The following is a 22377-nucleotide window of genomic DNA, read 5'->3' as shown; positions in this document are numbered from 1 at the left end:
AAGATATGGAAGCAAATATTATTCTTATTACATTTATGCGGGGATGGAATCTTGGTACTGCTGCCCCTGATGCCCCCATGCAGAAAATTACAAGTGCCTGCATAAGATTGTAAGATAATGATGATCTCAAAAGTTCATGGTCTCTGTGCAAACGTTCGAAAACAGTGGGGTTGCACAACACCACTGCTGAAATGAACCGAAGGTTTCCCAGCGCCACAAGTAACAAGCTGAGTTTAAAATGTTTGGAAGTATTTGTTTGTATTATAAACGTCACTTAGATATAAACTGGTGCTTAAAAGCAACCTATTTCACACTTATTCACTCATAACATGCAAATCACTTTGAAGCTGTTGTTTTGTAGGTGATTCGGTACAAAAAATTAACAAGGAACATTAACGCTTTTCTGGCCATCGGAAATGCTGTAACACAAATCACTTTTTACTGGAGGAATTAGAAGTCCTGTGAAAATATACAGGTAGGCTTGATTTTATATGTCCCTAATGATGTTATTTACGAACTAAAATAGCAGTAAGAAAGATTATACGTTTAAAAACAGCATCTTTTATCTATATATTATACTGCATTATTTGCATATATACATGGTCTCTTATAGCATTTATCTTTTAATTTTTAATATGATGAAAATTCCCTGCAGGACTGTCATTTCTGAATCCACTTTTATTACTTTTGCAACAGTGGCCGCAGAATCAGAAAAGGAAATGGGGAAGGGCAACGAGAAGGTAAAACAGATTCTGTGGGGGCTCTCTCCAGGATCTTAAACTTTCCCAAGCAGAATCTAATATATTTGGTATTTCTACAGCATTTTCAAATGTTTACAGCACTTCACATATATAATTCTATAATTTGTACAACAATCTTGTGAGGTAGGCCAATATTATTATCCTTCATATTGCAGACAAGGTGCTAAGAATGGCTTGCCTATGGTCATCTATCAAGTCTGTGGCAGAGGAAACGTTTAAACTGTGGTCATGGATCACAGATCATTATCTTAGCTACTCCATGATACCAATTCCCAGAAATGTCATCTCTGTATTTCCCTTAATTCTAAACATATTTACTCAGAAGTTATACAGAATTCACTAAAATTTATATTCAAGTAATTATATGTTTAGTACTGAAGCCTTACTCAAAACTGTACTTTAAAGAATATTTAGCTTGGGTCACTATTGCTAGAAATGAACTTATTTTTTTCTGAATGGAGAACAATGTGGGGTGGGGGCTTCCTGAAGTATCTTATAGAAAATGGTGCTGTGCAGGTAGAAAGGTTGGCTTTAACAGACCTAAATTGAAAGAACAACAGACACCTTTCCATCATTTGTTAGGTGCATTGACAGTTGAACACATGTTGAATTTTTGTCTGTTTTACAGCTGCTAAAGGTGTGGGAGGAGCCCTGGCAGAGGAAAAGGTGACAGTCACAGAGATTAAGTATTTGCATCTGGCTCAACAAAACAATCTGAAAGCTATGTAGCGGTAAAAAGGGAAAAAAAACAGTAGAGTTAAACATGAAGTGAAAGGGAGGAGAAAAATCCACCCCTACAAAGGCAACATCCTTTTAATCAGTAATCAATCTGGAATAACTAAATTGCCCAATTAAGAGAGGACAATTTAGCTTTCAGATCTTTTGTGTTTAAACACCTGAAGATCCTGGATTGCTTTGGAGATTTAAAGGATCCAGGACATCCCAGGCTAGAAGGTAAGCTACTGGGGCAGAAAACTGAAGCCAGAGGAGGAAATCTTGAACTGCAGGGAAGGAGACGGTTCTTGGAATCTTAGTTTATGGCATATGTTACCTTGGCAGCAGCTGAGATCTTGCCCTCCACTTCTCTTCCCTATGAGGCCTCAAACCTATCTCTGTTTCTTTCTTTCTTCTCCTTGGGGAGAATGCCCCCAAAGCTTTATGATTAACTGATCTGGCCCTTTTGTTGATACACCATATAGTATATTCCAGATCAGCCCTGGCATTGCCTAAAGCAGGGGTGGGGAACGTCAGGCCCGGGGGCCGTTTAAGGCCCGCGAACTCATTTGGTCTGGCCCTTCATGGGTCCTGGCAGATCTCTAGCTCAGAAGGATCTAAGACTGGTGATCCGCCCCCTCCCGCGGACAGGAATAGCCTCTATTCAAGGCGGATGTGAGTTTGTTTTGCCGAGAAAAGGAACCTTTTCCCCCCTTGCAGAAGAGTTGTTAGCTATGGAGCTGCTAGGACCGCCCAAGAATATAGCAGGCTAATTTTTAAGTTGATAATTTTGTATGGCCTGCAAATGATATTGTAAATATTCAAATGGCCCTTGGCAGAAAAAAGGTCCCCCACTCCTGGCCTAAAGGGAGCTCATCTCAACTCTCCAGCTGAGGTAGTTTATCAACAAAGCGGGTGAATCACAGGTTCATAAATCATTCAATATATTATTTCTGAGCCCTGAACTGCATCTGAGAAAAGCAATGTTTCTGGAAAGCGATTTGTGCTGTTGCTTTCTGCTAGTGGGGCAAATGGCAGACAAAGACATTTCTGTGTGGCATTTGTCCCCGCTTGGTCCCTTGTGAGACGACCTATGCCTTGCAAAGATACAGAACTGTGTTCATATTAATTTAAACAATGCAGAGGTACAAACAGTCCCTTTCGATTTCTGTGCCTGTCTAATTCATATCCTCTTTGTGAAAGGATCCTTTTATTTTAAAAAAGGGGGGAAATGAAAAACAGTGGATTAAAAAAATTAAAAACAAATTAAATGGCAGACACACGGGTGCCAATCATACTGTTTACTGAAGTAAGTTTTCAATTATGGCCCCCTTCTGAAGACAGGAAAAAAAACAGGTTACTTACAAACTCATTTTCTCTGATATCGGGAGGCACTGAAACAGACATAAAAAATAAAACCATGAAAAATTATACGGCTTAAACATTTCCCATTTATTATTTATTTTATCAGCAACATTATATATTTCAAAGTAATGTATCACAATAAAAATATTAAAATGTTGATCACAAAGATCAACCGCTGTATCGTCATTGAGAATAATGAGAATTCTAAAAACAAGAGCCTGTCCACAGAACCGTAAACCGTAAGACTGGCCCAAGGTCACCCAACTAGCCTTATGTGCAGGAGTGGGGAAACCTACCCAGTTCTCCAGATTAGAGTCTGCTGCTCATGTGGAGGAGTGGGAAATCAAACCCGGTTCTCCAGATTAGAGTCTGCCGCTCCTAACTGGCTCTTAAAAGTCAATGTAATCAAGTGGATAGAAAATTGGGCTAGGAACAAAGGATGCTTGGAGCAAGACCTTTCTCTCCCAAAGTACAAGTGATCTCCAGACTACAGAGATCAGTTCCCTGGAGAAAATGACAGCTTTGGAGGGTGGAGTCTATGGAATTGTACCCCATACTAAGGTCCCTCCTCTTCTCTTCCCTCCCCAAACCCCAACCTCCACAGGCTCCACCTCTCCAAGTCTCCTGGATTTTCTCAACCCATAGTTGGCAACCCTATCCACCACATTTTTTTGTCTTTGCATAATGTTCATGGTTTAGTTCAGGCATAACAGGGAATAATTATTCATATTAACTACTGTTAGTTTAGGAAACCAAGATTCAGTTCACGGACTATCATTCAAATCTTTGTTTACTTTGACAAAGGCTGGTTTGATCACCTTTGTCCTTCTCCTCAAGAGATTCAACTGGCATCCTGGCCTGCATTAAAATGAAGGCAGCACTGGGAATTGCAAAAAGCCAAGATTAAACCAAGATGCTCATATTTGTACATAACACAACACCACAATAAGTAAATAAACTTCAAATCATGGTTTCAGATCCTAGTTTGGAGTACCCTAATTTACTGTCGCTAAGGTGGGAGCCTGCATTCAGACAATTATATTAAACGTAGCTGAATTAAACCATGGTTTCATATGGCACAAGCCACTATCTCTCAGACAGTTTTGTTTGTAAAGTCAGAAGCTACATACCCAAAGTCTGTTGCAAAGCAGAACAAAATAAATCCTGTACATCATTTTGCGCAGTGATAAACAGTAGCAAACGTGTATCATGATCCGATACAAAACAAAGGATGCTGAAGTGTGGGTTAGATGCATGACATACAACTCCACTAATTTCAATAAGCTATAAAGATGGAGCGGCTGAGCATCTGCTTTGCATGCAGAGGGTCCCAGGTTTAAGACCCCAGGATCTTCAATCAACAGGATCAGGTAGTAGGTGAAGTGAAAGGCCTTCACCTGAGACCCTGTCCCTCAAAACAGACAATGCTGTGACTCAGTATAGGGCAAACCTTTGTGCATTTAAAGCATGCTATTTCTCCAGTGGAACTTCACACCCATTTACGAGTTATCCTCTTAATGATAATATGTGCAATCAAATCCCCCTTCTGTTGCCATTTCCAAGAAGGAAATAGGCTGCTCTCCTCCAGCATCCAATACATGGATGTACATGATTAATTTTTAAAGCAACTTCTGGGTATTCTGCACTGACTCTATAGATAGTGCTTAATTACTGAAACGAGAGACGGTTGGCCTGAAGCTTACCTAGAATTCAGGCCCTCACCCAAAAATCATACCCTTAATCAAATAAATGTAGGAGCTGCTCGATGAACTGAGCATTCTGCCCAAACTTTCATTATTATTTTAATTGTTCCAAGGCTGGTTCTCAGTTCCAACTGGGCTTAGTGTGTAAATCAGGCAAGCTAAATCTGTTCTACTGACTAAACCAGGATCCCCCAACCTTTTTGAGCCTGTGGGCACATATGGAATTCCGACATGGCATGGTGGCCACAGCAGCAAAATCAGTGCCACAAAACGGCTGCCTAGGGTTGCCAGGTTCCTCTTCGCCACCGGTGGGAGATTTTTGGGGCGGAGCCTGAGGAGGGCGGGGTTTGGGGAGGGGAGGAACTTCAATGCCATAGAGTCCAATTGCCAAAGCGGCCATTTTCTCCAGGTGAACTGATCTCTATCGGCTGAAGATGAGTTGTAATAGTAGGAGATCTCCAGCTAGTACCTGGAGGATGGCAACCCTATGGCTGCCACAAGAGGCAGAGCCAGCTGCAAAATGATTGCCACAGTTTAACTTCAGTAACACAGTGCAGATCCTTGTGCAGCGCCACAGCAATGTTTTAAAAAATCTACACAGCCAATCAAATTTCCAATAGTCAATCAGAAGCCTTGCTGGGCAAACGCCCTACCTGGCCCCACCCACTTCCTAAAACACTTGGCAGGCACCATGATGCCTACAGGCACCACACTGGGGACCCCTGGACTATACCACTACACATACGAAATACATATTGCCAAAGGTGACACACACTTGGAAACACGGCTTAAATGCTGTATGCAACAAATGCTGCTTTTACGATCAATACGTACAGTCTCTCACACTATTTGTGCACTTGTGCAAACTTTGTTAATGAGGCACAGAAAGGACAACAGAACCAATCTAAACTCAACTGTACAAATGAGTACAAAGCACACACCAATGTGTGTTTTATATTCAAATTACAGGTGAGGAAAATGCAAACACCACTATAAGCATTCCTGGTGGAAATGTCTTAACAATGAAAGGCTTCTTTCACCTGCTTTTTTTTAATCTTGCACTATCATCAAGCAATTTCATGAACAAATCATTCCAGCTCAGAAAGCACTTCTCTGCATAGTTTATGAACATATGAAATGGCCTTTTAGCTAGTCCAACCAGTGGCATGTTGCTGCTAACGAATGAGGCCTGGTTCACACATGCAAGAGAATAAGATGGCAGAGGTAGAGAACTGAGGTAGTAGAATGAGCTGTACCAAATCAGGCTTCACATGTTGAACTGTGCAGTTCTGAACAGTCCTTTAACACAGAAAATGATTCGAGTGCTGGACTAGTTCTGGAAGACCTGGGTTTAAATCCCCATTCCGTCAAATGTCTAAGCGGCCTTCAGTCACCATCTCTCAGCCTAGCCAGTGTGGCGTAGTGGTTAAGAGCAGTGGTTTGGAGCGGTGGATTCCTATCTGGTGAACCGAGTTGGCTTCCCCACTCCTACACATGAAGCCAGCTGAGTGACCTTGGGCTAGTCACACTCTCTCAGCCCCACCTACCTCACAGGGTGTCTTTTGTGGGGAGGGGAAGGGAAGGTGATTGTAAGCCAGTTTCATTCTTCCTTAAGTGGTAGAGAAAGTCGGCATTTAAAAACCAACTCTTCTTCTAAATAAGGTTGTCGTGAGAATAAAATGGAGGAAGAAAACATGGAGGGAGAGTGGGATAAAAGCATACTAAATAAGTAGCACTAACTAGGATAAATGATTTGTCTACCTGGCCATCTTCTGGGCATGGAGTAGGGGTCACCGAGGGGAGACAGTTGTGAATTTCCTACATTGTGCAGGGGGTTGGACTAGATGACCCTGGTGGTCCCTTCCAACTCTATGATTCTACTTACTCTGCTTGCAGGGGCTGTGTAGCATAAGGGGCTTTGAAACACAGGTGTCTCAAACAAGTGATCTCTCCCCCCACAGTCTGAAGTAGCATGCTACAATTACACCTCCTTAGTTCTCTAGCATGTGTGAACCAGGCTTGAGTGGCTAGCTAGGATTCTGACAGCTAGAGAGGTCAGGGGTGACTGTAGGTGGAGGAGGGCCTATGAGCCAGCCACCTTGGGTAAGAAGCTATGGAGGTCCGGTGGTCCATGACCAGATGGGAAACCTTCCAACATACGCCACCTTGGGTTCCAAAATGCAAGAAAGCGTGAGAACAGATGGGACTTGGGCTTGCTGAAAGATGATATGATAACCATCTTGAAGGGCTGTCATATAGCGGAGGGTGCAGAGTTATTTTCTGTTGCCCCAGAAGGTCGGACCAGAACCAACGGGTTGACATTAAATCAAAAAAGTTTCCATCTAGACATTAGGAAGAATTTTCTAACAGAGCGGTTCCTCAGTGGAACAGGCTTCCTCGGGAGGTGGTAAGCTCATCTTCCCTGGAGGTTGTTAGGAAGAGGTTAGATGGCCTCTGGTTCTATGACCTTAGGCAGATCATGAGAGGGAGGGCATCTTGACCATCTTCTGGGCATGGAGTAGGGGGTCACTGGGGGTGTGTGGCGGGGAGGTAGTTTGGAATTTCCTGCATTGTGCAGGGGGTTGGACTAGATGACCCTGGTGGTCCCTTCCAACTCTATGATTCTATGAAGCTATGGAGGTGTGGTCCACGACCGGATGGGAAAACCTTCCTACATAGGCCGCCTTGGGTAAAGCGTGAGAACAAATGGGGGCTTGCTTGCGTGTGCAGAGCACATGCCCGATCACTGAGCGGCGCCAACGCGCCCCTTCTTGCTGGGGCGATTTGCCAGCAAGGCCACCTCCCCAGCCTCTTCCGTCCTCCGCCGTCTCGCTACGTACCGGTGGTCAGCCTCTTCTCTCGCATGGCTCGGAGGAGTCCGCGATTGCCCGGCGTTGGAAATGACACGCTTCACCGCCCCCCGCCCCCGCAAACGCGGAGTTAAAGGAGCATTTTCCTCTGCGCAGCCCAAAGCAGCTTCCTCCGGTCGGACCCGGGCAGAGAGGCTGCAAGTAAAAACAAAACAAAAAGCGACACACACAAAAAACCACAGCGGCCTTGGGCGCACCCGAATTTGCTGCGAACTTGGCACGGGTCAGTTTTGTGTGGTCTCACAGCAAAGCGGGGTTGCTAGGGAGCTGCTGCAGGCGATGCACGAGAACAAGCTTCCCTGGCTCCATGAACGACCATTTGTCTTCTTCTTGGCTACTGAGAGGGTCCCTCTCGGCTTGGCTGAAAACCTCCGGGCGCGCAAAAAAAAAAAAAAAAAACCCCAAAAAAGCAACAGTGAGTTAATGGGGGAAGACTCCCCCTTGAAAAACGTGATCGCGGCCGCTGATCTTGGTTAATTGGCAAGTCCGGGTGACCTTTCCGCCTCCAGGGGGCGCGAGAGCGTTCTCCTCGCCGGCAAAAGCGGCAGCGCCCTCTGCAGCCCCGGGTCTCTGCCGCGGAAAGGCTGGAAGCTGCGTGGATCGTGTGAAATAGCTTCTGCAAGCTTCACAGCCCGGACTTTGTTCACGCTTCGTGTAGTTCTCCCCACGCGCAAGCAGGCTGCCTTGGTGTTTGCGCAGGGGGCGACACGGTTTTTTATTTCTTCTGCACGGGCAGGGCCTATTGTGATGCGCCTCAAGTAGCAATAACACATAATGCTGCCGTGGTGACGACTATATTGGGGGGGGGGAAGGCTTATCCGGCAGAAACATAGCCCCCACCCGTTTGGATTGAACAGCCTTTTGGCAGAGTTGATCTCGTTTCAAAAGACCGTCGATCTTGACAGGGAAGTGTCCATGTGGTGGAGTTGCCAGCTAGTTTGTAAACAGGATTAGGGTTAACCAGTAAACGTTTTCTTCTCTCTGTTCTAAGGACAAAACTACCAAGGGGTTATTACTCAAGATCTACTGGTCCAGAATAAATGGGAGTGTGTTGCTGTGTCCCTGGAGTTTTACAACTGTACAAGGATTTTCAAATAACCCGTCTTTTATGCAGGGACGTTTCTGTGCGGTCACCCCCGCCAACTGCTTTGGGGCATCCTTTTAATTATGCATGCCTTTCCTGACTGTCAGAGGTTGCCTCGCTCTCCCTGTGCGTTTTGGCCATGTTTTCTGGATGCTGTTTTAGCCAGAACCTGGAAAATGCGGGCAAAATGACCAGGAAGAGTGAGGCAACCTCTGAAGGGGAAAGCCATGTATAATCAAAAAGAAGCCCCAAAGCAGTTGGCGGGGGTGACCGCGGGGAAACGTCCCTATACAAAAGGCCTGTGTCTTCAGTAAAAGCTAGCTTTGAGTCCAGTAGTTGTGTTGTTCTGCGGTAAAAGAGATGGATTCAAGTCCAGTAGCACCATAGAGACCAACAAGATTTTTGAGGAAGAGTCAGAGCTCCCTTGCTCAGATACAAGTAGCAACGGAGTCCCAGGGATCTCCATTCTTACTTGTATCTGACAAAAGGAGCTCTGACTCTCAAAGGCTTATACCTTAAAAATCTCGTTGATCTCTAAGGAGCTACTAGACTCGAAGCTACCTATTTTCCCCTTCAAACAAATGTATTGACACCCCCCAAACACAGGAGAAATTGGTTCTTGTAGGTTATCCGGGCTGTGTAAACGTGGTCTTGGTATTTTCTTTCCTGACGTTTCGCCAGCAGCTGTGGCAGGCATCTTCAGAGGAGTAACACTGAAGGACAGTGTCTCTCAGTGTCAAGTGTGTAGGAAGAGTAATATATAGTCAGAAAGGGGTTGGGTTTGAGCTGAATCATTGTCCTGCAAAAAGTATCAAAGGTAATGTGCTAATCATTGTCCAGTAAGTATCAAGGTAATGTGCTAATGAGGGTGTGGTATGTTAATATGGAACCACTGTATCCTGAAGTGATCTGTTAATGTGTGAAATCCAAAGCTAATCTGCATGGCTATTGTGGACTGTAGTCTTTGTCTGGAGGTTTTCAGGACAGGAAGCCAAGCCTTATTCATTTTAAACTCTCTTCTTTTCTGTTAAAGTTGTGCTAATGTTTATGAATTTCAATGGCTTCTCTGTGCAATCCGACAAAATAGTTGGTAGAATTGTCCAGTGTCTTGGAATAAGACCGTGTCCATGATCAGCCACTGCTGATTTCTCAGGTTGGCCAAGTCTGCAGTATCTTTCAAGTTCTTTTATCCTTGTTTGTATGTTGCATATTGTTGTCCCGATGTAAACTTGTCCACAACTGCAAGGTATACGGTATACTCCTGCAGAGGTGAGGGGGTCTCTTTTGTCTTTTGCTGATCGTAGCATTTGTTGTATTTTCTTGGTGGGTTTAAACACTGTTTGTAGGTTATGTTTTTTCAAAAGTTTCTCCATGCTATCAGTGACTTCTTTAATAAATGGCAATACCTTTCCTATGGGAGACTGTTTTTCCCGAGTTTTCTGATTTTTGGTTGGTTTAATGGCCCTTCTGATTTCATTCTTGGAATAGCCATTTGCTAGCAGTGCATGATTTACATGATTAGTTTCTTCCTTGAGAAACTGTGGTTCACAGATCCGTCTTGCACGGTCCATTAATGTTTTGATTATTCCTCTTTTCTGTCGGGGGTGGGGGTTGGAGTTTTTGTGTAAGTAGCGATCTGTGTGAGTTGGTTTCCGGTAGACCTTGTGACCTAACTGAAAGTTTGTTTTACGGATGACAAGGGTATCAAATGGGAGTTTACCCTCAATTTCCTTTTCCATGGTAAACTGAATGTTTGGATGGATATTATTAAGATGGTTTAGAAAGTCCATTAATTTTTCTTCACCATGGCTCCAAATAGTAAATGTATCATCTACGAACCTGAACCAGACTGTAGGTTTGTAAGGTGCCGATTCTAATGCTGTCTTTTCAAAATATTCCATGTAAAAGTTTGCTATTACTGGACTGAGAGGACTTCCCATAGCTACTCCATCAATCTGTTCATAAAATTCTTTATCCCATAGGATAAAGCTGCTGGCGAAATGTCAGGAAAGAAAATACCAAGACCACGGTTACACAGCCCGGATAACCTACAAGAACCAATGAACTCTGACCGTGAAAGCCTTCGACAACAGGAGAAATTGTTTCTAATTAGTGTTGAATATTCAGTCTCAACATATACCTTACAATCTGCAGTAGGCTAGTTAGTTGGGATCCTTCAGAATATTTAAGGTATTTCTGTCTTCAAGACAGATGTTCCTCTGAAACAGAATCTTTATGCCCAAAAAGTTGATCACCTAATGCCTTGCACCCCTTCCTGGAGAGGTGAAAGGAAGGTTAGAGTTTTAAAAATAACAAAACTAAGATTTGAATGTTATCTCTGAAATAAACCGATTTCTCAGGGCCATCGGTTGCTATTGCTAGTCAAATGAAACACGTTTTCAGTATTAAATATGCATTGGCTGTAGCTGGCAGGCAAGACTGGAGAATGAACCCTTTATGCTCGTTTACATATGTACTGCATAGCCTTCAAGCAGAACATAAAGATAACAGAATCAGTTTTCCAAAATAGAGTCAGTCCTTTCTGAAGATGAATCCTTAGTGTCCCCTAGTGGTGAAACACAGTATACATCAATGAACAAAGCAAAAAAGTAAAGCTGCAAACATCAAAACACCCCGGGTGTACCTCTGCTCCAAACCCTTCTACATGCTTCTCAGCACAGAGCTTCCCTGAAGATCCAAAAACAGCAATGAAAGAATGCCCTCAATTTCTCACCAGATCATCTGGCAGCAGCTTAAAGTACTCAGAGGGAGAGAGTGGGCGTTGAGTTGTCTGGTTTATATCACGTTGGTCTGTATGCCATAGACTCTCCTGTAGTTAATTTCATTCTCTTCATGGAAAAGCACAAGCAGTTGGAACCAAGACATTTCCATGCTGTGATGGAGGATTTTTGGAGAGGATTTTTCTCTCTGGCATGTTCCTCGTGCATCCCAAATTCTGACATCCACTATTAATTTTATTATCGTCTATTGTAACATACCTAGAATTAAGGTAACAGCTTTTGTATGCATCTTGTAAGCACTGAAGTCGACTTCATGCATAATACATACTGCCATCCGGAATAAACATCTATGTCATTCCAGATTTTCTGTTTGCATGAGACACGGGTAAGGCCAACTCCCGTGTCAACTTTCACTGTAAATCAGAAGCAGGCAAAATAGGATCTGTAAAACAATCCAGCTCCCCCCCACCAATTTCTTCCCCCCACAACTGGCTTGTGGGAAAATTTCCATAGACTGAGCAACAGCAGAGGTCTGCACAGTGGGGGGTGGGAAAGCAGTAAGACTATCTTACCTACTTGGGGAAAACAGGATCCACTGCTTAGTTTCTGAACATGTGCAATTCCTAGCAAAGAGACTGTGCACAGCCTAAAACTTCCTTTGCCTATCCTCATTCAGCAGTGAGAAGATCAGCCTTTCTAAAGTCCTTATTTGAAGCAGAGTAGGCTGAAGCCTTCCAAAGTCTGTCTGTTTTGATATCTTGGCAGCTTCAGAAGAAGCAAGTGCAGAACTCCTTCCTTGACAGAATTAGAGTTCAACAAGCATAGAGTTCTTCAAGGCTCCTGCCACTTAAGCTACTTTCAGACTTATTTACACATCTTTTTCTCAATGGGGACTCAAAGCTGCTTACAGCATTCTTCCATTTTACCCTCACAACAACCCTGTGAGGTTGGTTAGGCTGTGTGTGTATGACAGGCCTACGGTCACCTAGCAAACTTCCATGGCAGAGTGAGGATTTGAACCTGGGTCTCCCACATCCTAGTTGGACAACTCTAACCACTACACTACTGAATGCTCACGGGGTTTTGTTTTTGCCTGTGCAGAAGCTCTAGTCTTGATGTGGGGGAAATATCACGTGTAAAAGAAGTGGTGGAAAATAACCTCAATATTCAAATGGCATGCCACGATTGTATCTTATCTGAGGGCTTGAGCTTTGACTCATGAAAGCAGATACTGGAATGTTAGGTCTTTAAGGTACTACTGGACTTCTAGTTTTGTTAAGTTATTTGAAGATCATTGCACATATTAAATGGCAGCAAAACCCAGGTTTGCCTCCAGGTACATGATCCACAGGGAGCTGTGGGGTTTCCCAACACCAACAGGGATGTGACACGTATACTCTACAGAACACATCCTTGAAAACATATCCTGTCTCATGCAGTCAGACAGATCAGTCCTAACTCAATAGTACATGACTTATTCAGAGGGAGGGGTCAAAGTGCATACAAACCCAAGGAACTAGCACACCTCCTGCAGGAAAGAAAAGTGAGATGTGCTATTTTCTAGAATTCATCATGGGCAGTTTTACTAATAAACTGAGCAAACAGAATGTTTAGTGTGTATACACACATGTTCACAATTCTTAACTGGCTCTATATCTCTGACCTGGTGATGCCATAGATGTCCTCGACTAGTGACTTTCTACTGCAGTTAAATGGCTTAAGCGTGAACAAGTTGAAACTGAACCCTGACACAAGAGAAGTAAAGTAGGGCTGGGAAGGCCAAGGCCTTGAAAAACATTGTGCTTCCCACTTTTGAAGGGGTCCAGCTGACACTTGCTGACTCAGTTAAAGACCCAGGAGATACCCTGGATGCACCATTATTGCTGGAGAAGCAAATTAAAGTGCCTGCCCAAAAAAGCATTCTTCCAGCTTCATTTAGTCTAGAAGATGGTCCTTTACCTTGATTCAGTTGATCTGGCCACATGGATCTATGCTAGGGTTACAAGGCTAGTCTACTGCAATGCACTGGGTTTGCCCTTAAAAGCGACTCAGTCTCCAGTGGGTACCACAGCTGTCGAGCACAAGGCAGAATGTGCGCATCACCCCCATTCTGCAGACATTTTACTGGTCACCAGTCAGTTACCAGACCCAGTTCAAGGTTAGGGCGATCACCTGTAAAACCCTTAATGGCCTTGGACCCACATACCTGCAGGACCACCTTTCCTGCTATGTCACCCGTGAGAAAGACCTTCTGAAAGTACCACTCTGCATATGGCTATGATGGCAACAGCCCACACAGGACATCAGGAAGGCCCCCAGGCTTCTAATTTCACAGAATGTGAAAAGCAGAAGTGTTCAGGAAGGCATGTGTATAATGGGATTAGAACTGTAAAATAGTGGAACAGCACAGATCATATAAGGGATACGTTTGTAGTCTACTGCCATGTTTTTGTATGTAACCTTTTACTGCACCATCTACCTTTGTTACCAACTTTCTATATTATGGTATGCCATGCCTTAAACAGTTTGCTTGTTCAGTTGTTTTCATTGTGTCCAGTTCTGTAATCATACTCCTACTGCAGTGTTAATTGGAGGGCTCCGTTTATTCTGTAATCTACAAATCTGAGTCTGAACAAGCAAGGGGGGCTGTAAATCAGATAAATAAAAAAGAAACTATTGATTGCTCTCAAATTTGATTTCCTCATTCCTTCTATCTCACACACAAATGCCTTGAATAAATTCATTGAACCATCCTGCACCCAGAAGACTAACTAGCATACTGTTGAAATAAAGCCAACCTGACAAAATGTTTTTCAGTAACTTTGCCATGTTCTGTCATTTAGAGTTACGAGCATCCCCGAGGAGTTCCATACTAGAAGCAGATATAATTTATTACTTGGACAGTCTTCTGTGAGTTCTTCTGTTCCTGTTGGCTAAAGGGATTAGAAAGACTTGAGCCCTTTCAGCTTCCTGCACCTTAAACAGATCAAGGATGATGACAGCTGCTCTACTAGGGAAATTCAATAAAACAAAAAAGTATGAAGTATTCTGGATGTTTCCACACAGCTGGTTTACAAGAATAAAGTTCAATGGAGAATTCTTAGCTTAACAGAAAACAAAAAAGCTCTAGCAAAACCGGAGGGGGGGGGTAAAACCTGCATTTTAAGGGTTTTTCCTTTCAATGAGAAGCTGCGGCTACTCCTGGAAGGCACATGCTACAGCAACCTAAGCAGTTTGGTGTGTGGACAATCCCTGGATTGGAAGTCTCTTTTTGGGAGTCTTGTGTATGCTGCCTTGTATATGGCATACACAGTCTTGTGTATGCTGCCTTTCTCAAGAAGGAGCATAAATAAACAGTTTTTAAGATGTGTTGATTTACTTTACTTGCTACCTTTTCTTGACTAGTCATACATTGTGCAAATTCTAACTAGTCTTATTTTGGAAACAAAAGGAAAACAAAACAGTTTAGGTTCTTATAATGCACACTAGAGTTCCCTAGTGCAGTAGCATCCTACACAGAGTTTTTATGTGAAATATCAATACATCTACAGCTGTAGAAAAACAGCGTTGCCAAGTTGGGTTCCTCTGAACAATCTTAGAGACATTGGAGGAATTTAAAGCCTGAAAAAATAATTTTTGGTAAGTTTTAATGCAAAGTTTAAAGGAAGCAAGGGACCCAGTAGACAGAATGCTATTGCAATGAAAAACTGCCGGCGAGGCAGCGCCGGCACATGGGTTTCATGCTGCTGTGCTGCTCCCCGGCGCCAGCATAAGTCGGCCTGCACCAGCGTTTGTGCCACTCTGGGTAGTCCAGTGTAGCACAGACGCTGGTGCTGGGGTCACGCCAGCTCCTATGCTGCTCTGCCCCCCTTCAGGATTGCATGATCAGTCTGTTAAAAGGCCAGTTGCCTGAAGCCCCATTTTTGCACTAGATAAAATATTGTACTGCACATGACAACCTACCATAAAACGTCTGCTGCAACAGCACTCTGCTTGGGTAAGACAGTGTGAGTGAATCATATCCAGGTCTCATTGTAATCTCAGTTATTCCATCAGCTGCCTATAGTGTAAAAACTGATTAAAGAGAAAATATATTTTAAAGGTTAGTCAGCTAGATAACAAGATGATAAAATGGTACCACCTGTATACCTTTCAAAACTTAACTTTCTGCCCATTGAGGAAAGACAATATCTCTTCATTTTCAATCAGTGCTCCTAGATGGTAAACATATAATACACTTTAATGGGACAGGGTACTGTTGATGATATACAATATTTGCTATATTGCCTATGTATGAACATCCCAGGAAAAAAGTTTGTTATGCTTTGCACAGAGACAAACATGTCTAATAATAAACTGTTACTTTTGTGTGTTAGCGTTGGCATCATGATTCAGTAGTAAGACACATGTCTTGCCTGCAGGCCATCCCAGGCTCAGTCCCTGGCATTTACAGTTAAAGGATCACTAGTAGTAGATAATGGAAGAGACCCTTCCCTGCCCAAAATCCCAGAGATCCAGTTAGAGGGGAAAAAAACCTGATCTAGTGATCTGATTTGTCACAAGGCAGTTTCAGATGCATAATCAAATTCAGTTTTTTGTTATGGGGATCATTTGTTAGACAATAAGCAATTAAGAATTATATCATGTTTATTCTGTGCTGCTTATCTTAAGGTAGCTTCCAGATTCCTGTTTGACCTACTGAGGTAGTGATGACTTGAATCATGGAATATGCATTACTGTTAAAATAAGTTTTGAAGTATTTTTAAAAGTATTAAGAAGTACCATAGCATCTTTGCCAGTGAGACAAGTGTAATTAAAATCCCCAAACAGGATTGTAAGACGTAAAGAAAACTATATTGAAAGTACTTTATTGAAATATCACTGAGTGCATCTAGCAAAGTGACAAACACAAGGCAACGTTTAAAATTTTTTCACTTTTTTCAAAAAGGTATCAAAAGTTATATACGATATTTTATATGGGAAATTATCTGCTTGATTTATGGTCACAATAACTTAATACTTTCAAAATGCATAATTGTTAAAATGCTATCATACAAATTTAGGAGTAGGGGTTAGGGGAATACGTTCCATTGATTCCAATGTGTTTAGAGACGTTTTAAATTTCTTTTGCTTTTGGCACTTCCCGGAAGAGCATCTTTTCTGGTTTGCCATTTAGCAGATGAACTGTAACAATCTTTTGATCCATGGAAAGCACACAGACATGAAATACAAAAGTCAAATGCACAGTCTTCTCGGCTACAGAGTCCACGTTTCTTTAAGGGCTGGTACTTAGCTGGGCACTGACACCTAGGACAGGGTTTTAAAGCTTCATCACTCAAGAGAGTTTTGGCAACCTGTAGCAGAAGAACAGATAATATTTAGGACCTGGTCACACATGCATTTTACAGGTTGCTTTCCTCAACCCCATATTATACTTTCCAGAAAGTTGCAATGGAATTAACATAACAGACTTTTAGAAGAAGAGTTTTATATGTCAATTTTCTCTACCTCTTAAGGCAGAACCAAACCGGCTTCCAATCACTTTCCCTTCCCCTCCCCACAACAGACACCCTGTGAGGTAGGTGAGGCTGAGAGAACTGTGACTAGCCCAAGGTCACCCAGCTGGCTTCATGTGGAGTGGGGAAACCAACCCGGTTCACCAGATTAGCATCCTTCACTCATGTGGAGTAGTGGGGAATCAAACCAGGTTCTCCAGATCAGAATCCACTCCTGCAAACCACCGCTCTTGACCACTACACCACGCTGGCTCCCTTTTACAATAAAAATCAATGGGTTGGACCCTGACTAAATAGGCAATTGCCACCAAGTCTCTTTCTGCTGCAGACTCCCCTTCACATCATTCCTCAAGGTCCCCCATTACTCAGGAGCAGCATTTTATGAGAGAGGAGAGGCAGGAAAGTTCCATTCCACTATAGAAAAGTTTAGTCTGGGCCCAACTCAGAAGGAATAATCAAGAAATTTTTATTTGCAGAAGAAATAAAAGCAAGCAACTGTTGGTCAGAGATGAAGGTCCATCACTTTCTCCTAACACATAGAATGCTACTGTCCTCATTTATATCCCACTAAAAATTACCCAGCATTTCTCCACAGTGGTCTACAACTCTATTTTTTTGCTTAAGCTGCTGGTTGCAGATTCCTACCTTTACATATGCTTCCTGCTTACTAGCTGATTGATGAAGAGGACTGCATCCCTCAGGTGTCAAAAGCTCAATCCAAGAAGACTGCATCTGTAATACTGTGGATTTTGCTTGAGCCTGGACTGGTCTTAGTGCAAATCTGGCCATCATTAGCCTTGTGGCAGCATCTTCAGCATCTGGCACGCATATCTGTTAAGTTGTCAACATCACAAGTTTCTTTATTTCAAAAAAATCTGCTTAAGGTTCAGTGTGCTATTTTATGTCAGCCATGTTCTTTATACTTTCTATATAAATCTTCCTCTCATCCAGAAACTTTATAGTTCAGATCATGTGAGGAATAACAAAGAGAACGTGTACATCTGCCATGGAACCATAGCACAATGCAGAAGATTTTTGAAGGGGTTGGGATTCTGTCTTGCACTTGGGGGATACACATGTTTTTCATGTTGGGGCAAACAGCAACACAAGGAAGGAGAGCAATAGTCTTCAGGAAAGAGGTGTGTGGGATAATTTTTTTAACACAAAAACATTATCCCTAATTCAATTCTCCACTCCCCACCATAGTTGCTATTAATGGAAATGTTAAGAGTAGCAGATCTGTGGCTGGATTTCCTGTTGTCCTGACCTAAATCTGATGCAGAGCACTGCCTGGGCCTTTGGGGGCTTCACAATGCTGTGTCAACTGTGTTTAGACCAAATACTCCTGTAAGACTGCATTTTACAGAAGTTCAGTACTGGTCATTTCAAGGAAGCCTGCTTGCCATTACTGATCTTCAGCATATTAGGGAGGGAGTCCTCAATGAGGACCCTCAGGAAGACACGTGTGTGGCACACAGTGAGTAAAAGAAACTGAAGGAACAAGGTTATATCTATATGGTTACATTGCACCAAAAATATCAGCAATTTTAACACAAATTTGAATATGGCTGGACTCTGGTATGTTTCAGTCAGTAAGCATATATATGCAGCAAGACACATTCATTATCAGATTGAAGCTTTCCACTCAAAATCTGGAGCTTTATTCCATCTCCTCAGAAGACCATTCAATAATTTCTGATGCAAGGGTTTGTTACCTTAGCTTCTGTTCTCAACTGTTTTATGTATAGCTTCCTTCGCTGATTCGCATGCTTATCTTGTACAACAATTTCACGCCAGTTTTTGCTTACTTCCCACATACTGAAATAAAGAACTACCGTCAGCTGCTACTTAAACATCATGTCACAGTTCAAGGTACAGGGCTGCTTTGGCCCCGCTTGCAAGCCTGCGTCAGCCACCCCAATGATGGCTGCAACACTGAGCCAGATGGGGAAAATACTTTTGCAATACCAGGCCCCCATGCTTTGGAGCTTCTAAGGAATGGGAATCTGTTAATATAATCACTTCTGAATGATGCCTACCATCTGCCAGGACAGATACCAATATTCAAATGTTTTAAGAGCCAGTGCCGGCAGTTTCTCATAAAAACTTTGACATACTTCACCTTTTGATTTATGATAAACAAAACAATATTGTTGTCATAGTTATTTGCCAAATTCCCAAACCTTATTTACAAGCATGCCAGTTAGTAAACAGTTACGTTAAGACAAACAATATATGAAGCGGCTTTCAGTTTGTTTACATCAACATGGGGTGGATGAGGGAGAGTGCAGAATCTAGTGACTACTTATAACCTACCGTTTTTTTTCTCTTACCTGCACAGGCCTTCCACAGTCATGGCACCTAAAATCATACCAAGAACATGTTTTAAGTCTCTCTCTCTTAATTCTGTTAATATGTCTAGTTTTTCAAGGCCCATTTTCTTGCCAATGAGCCTCGCAACAATACACTTCAGAATAGACATGCCAGTTCCATCTATGTTTCTAGACAGGTCATTTCGCTCCGTACTTTTACTTCTACTTTGCATAAAGACCTCGTGAATCATTTGCAAAGCAGGGGTTCTTGTTAGATCTCCAGGATTCAAAATCATGTGTTTGTCCTCATTAAAAATCAATTTACTGTCTTCACTGATAGAGTCGTCAAATGTTTCCTGCTTGCATTTTGAATTAGCAAGAGTAATCGCACAGTCCTCCTCTTTTTCTGATTGTGACCCACATTCTGAAAGAGTGGATAGTCTTCTTGAACGCTGCAGCTTTCTTATTCTTACCTTTCTTCTAGAGTTCAGAACAGGTGATTTGTCATGTTTTTGAAGTAGCTCTTGGAAAGATCCCTCCTGATCAGTCAAGGAATCTTCTGATTTATCTAAGCCAAGTGAATTACAGCTGCTACTATCAGAAGTTAAGAGGTCCAAGTCACTTACTGCTTTAGCTGGTGAAGTGTTTATCTCAGATGTATTAAAGTGAAAGCCTTCTATAAGCCTATTGATGGGTGTGACAAATCCATCCACACTGGTCTCAGACAACGTACGCTGAGGAGTCCTAACTAATTCTGCATAAGTGCTTTGATGGTTAAAACTAGTAAGGGTGCCATCAGCAAAGCTATTAGGTGTATTTGCAACAAACGAGTTTGTGGAAGATTTAGGCTGGATTGGAGATAAACAGGCTGGTTCTGACAACAGGCTGCCCTGAGATTTTGATTCATCTATTGTGGAAGTCCTCTGCTGTGAAAACACATGCCTTAGTTTCTGACAACTAGGAGAAGGATCTTCAATTTTTAAAGTACTGGTTGCCAAAGGCTTATAGTTCACCTGCCTTGGAGAATCCAAAGCATGTTTCGAAACTCGTTCATCAAAACTAAGGAAGTGAGGAACACATATTTTTTTCCTGCTGCTCCCCAAACAAACTTGCTTCTCACAACATCCCACAACACTAAAAGAAGCTGCTTTAGACACGAGCAGTCTTCTGCGGAGTGACAAGTCTTTTTTAGCAACCTTGGGTGTTTCAAAGAAGTCTGTACGCGGACCTGCATCTCTTCTTTCTGATAAAAAGATAACCTTTTCATTTTCAGTAGGAGACAATACTGAAGTGCATAGACTAGAATGTGAATATTTAGAATGCTCAGATGGACCGCTTTCACTCCGTTCTCCCTTATGTTCTGCACTGGTATAATCAAAGCTGGGGTCTTTTAATGATTCATTATATCCGCTGTCATGAAATATGGAAGGAGAGCAAGAATCGTTAAAGCTGCAATATCTTGTACTGTTGCCAGAAGAGATCAGTCTGCCTCTTTTAAGAATATTAGATAGAACTGAGTGACTTTCTGACATCTTGTATGTAGAGCTTGTTATGTTCTGTAAAGTAAAGACAGTGTTTTATGTTAAAAATTAATCATAATATTTTATTTACTTTAGGAACCGAGTATCTTGTAGTAGCCAATACTGCTTTATGTTTATAGAAAGGTTCTTTCAGAGATTATTATTTTACTTGGTACTTATATCCTACCTTTCTTCATGGTTCAATGTAGTTACAAATCAGAACTTAAAGCATACAAAATCAAGTCCCCAATAACTCCCCCACTCACCAGTTTAGTCAGTTCTTAAACTGTTACGCTTATTTCATGAAGTTGCATGATAAATGCTTAACATTGTTCCTGACGATGCCACTCTGGTTATGTTCTACCATAATTACCTTCCTGCAAAAATGTCTGTGTGTGTGTGTGTGTGTGTGTGTGTGTGTGTGTGTGTGTGTGTGTGTGTGAAGTGCCATCAAATCGCTTCCGACTCATGGCGACCCTATGAATCAAAGTCCTCCAAAATGTCCTATCTTTGACAGCCTTGCTCAGATCTTGCAAATTGAGGGCTGTGGCTTCCTTTATTGAGTCAATCCATCTCTTGTTGGGTCTTCCAAACCTTTCTAAAGATTCAGCTTTCACTGTCCTCCCAATGGTATGAGACCTACCAAGCTGCAAGTTGCATGACAGGAAGAGAAGTTGGACCTTACCAGAGAGAACTTGACCTTACAAATTCAGAGAACTGGAGAAACAATTGGTGGGGATAGCCAGGCTATAGTGAACAGATAGAGAAAAGGCAAAGTAGAGCTTCTGCAGGAAGAGGAGGGGTATCTCTGAACCTGCCTGTACCAAAAGGTAATACTCTCTATCCCCAAGTGACTTTGCCTCATTATCCTGCCATTTTTCTTAACATGTATGCAAAGAGACAGGAAGCATAGCATCCTTATTCTTTATAGATGTATACTAGTAGCAGACCTACCAAGCTGCAGGTTGCATGACAGGAAGATAAGCTGGACCTCAAACATTAAAAGTCCTTTTTTGTGTACAAAAAGGAATCTTGATACAATGTTCTGAAGTTTCATATAAATTATACAGTCAAGTTATGTGTTTATTACGGTGGGCTTTGATTTAAGCTTATGACCAACAAGTCACAAATGCTACAAGGATCCAATAGATCTTATTAGTAATATCCATTAAGCTCCAGTTTTATGCCCCCAACTAGACAAGGTCCAATAATATAGTTCTCAGATTGTGAGTGTATCAAACAGACATTTAATTTCTATCTCATGGGGTGGGGGGTTCTGTAACTACCAACATCCAAAACCTTGGGATATTTACAGACCAAATGTATGCATGTTTGGCCAGAAATATGCCCTATTTTAGGATTTGCTTTGAAATAAACATGTGTATGATTTCACACTGAGCCTTTAAGCAAACTTGCTTAGCAGCCATACATAACAATGTATTCTCTCTAAGCAGACAGAATTCTGCACTACAAACGGCACATGTGATTCATGATTAAAGATTTTGAATTATGCCCCTAGATTGGTTGAAGGTTCTGTTTAATAACTACAGCATACTTGTTCAGAGCATATATTTAAGATATTTATATCCCACTTTTCTTTTCAATGAGGACCCCAAAGCAGCTTACAAAATCATTTCCCCCTCCATATGAATGTCAAAAGAGAAAACTTGTTTTAAATCAGTGTTTCAAATTGATATATTTTCTCAGTGATTTAAATCAATCCATCCTGCTTTAAGCTTGCTAGCCAAAGGAAGTTTTTACATAAAAAACTGAACAGTGCCAAATCACACA

General features: G+C 42.1%; 2 protein-coding genes across 2 annotated transcripts in view; both read right to left on the bottom strand.

The window, feature by feature from the left end:
• RGS22 (regulator of G protein signaling 22) overlaps positions 1-7408 on the bottom strand; it is an 89399-nt gene extending 81991 nt beyond the window's left edge. The window contains exons 1-2 of the mRNA XM_056854883.1: positions 7384-7408; positions 2841-2869 (exon numbers count right to left, since the gene is read on the bottom strand). Of these exons, the coding sequence (XP_056710861.1) occupies positions 2841-2869; positions 7384-7408 (54 nt within the window). The remainder of the gene's footprint in view (positions 1-2840; positions 2870-7383) is intronic.
• An 8913-nt stretch (positions 7409-16321) lies between these two features.
• Positions 16322-20610, bottom strand: FBXO43 (F-box protein 43). The gene is made up of 4 exons (XM_056854765.1): positions 19088-20610; positions 18470-18572; positions 17400-17585; positions 16322-16592 (listed from the first exon to the last, which is right to left on the bottom strand). Exons 1-4 carry the CDS (start codon positions 20596-20598, stop codon positions 16344-16346), a joined length of 2049 nt encoding a protein of 682 aa, XP_056710743.1. The 5' UTR covers positions 20599-20610; the 3' UTR covers positions 16322-16343.
• Positions 20611-22377: the final 1767 nt, after the last annotated feature.

This window comes from Euleptes europaea, chromosome 8 (assembly GCF_029931775.1).
Source record: "Euleptes europaea isolate rEulEur1 chromosome 8, rEulEur1.hap1, whole genome shotgun sequence".
In the NCBI taxonomy this organism is placed as follows: domain Eukaryota; kingdom Metazoa; phylum Chordata; class Lepidosauria; order Squamata; family Sphaerodactylidae; genus Euleptes; species Euleptes europaea.
This window is presented reverse-complemented; position numbering and strand designations above follow the sequence as displayed.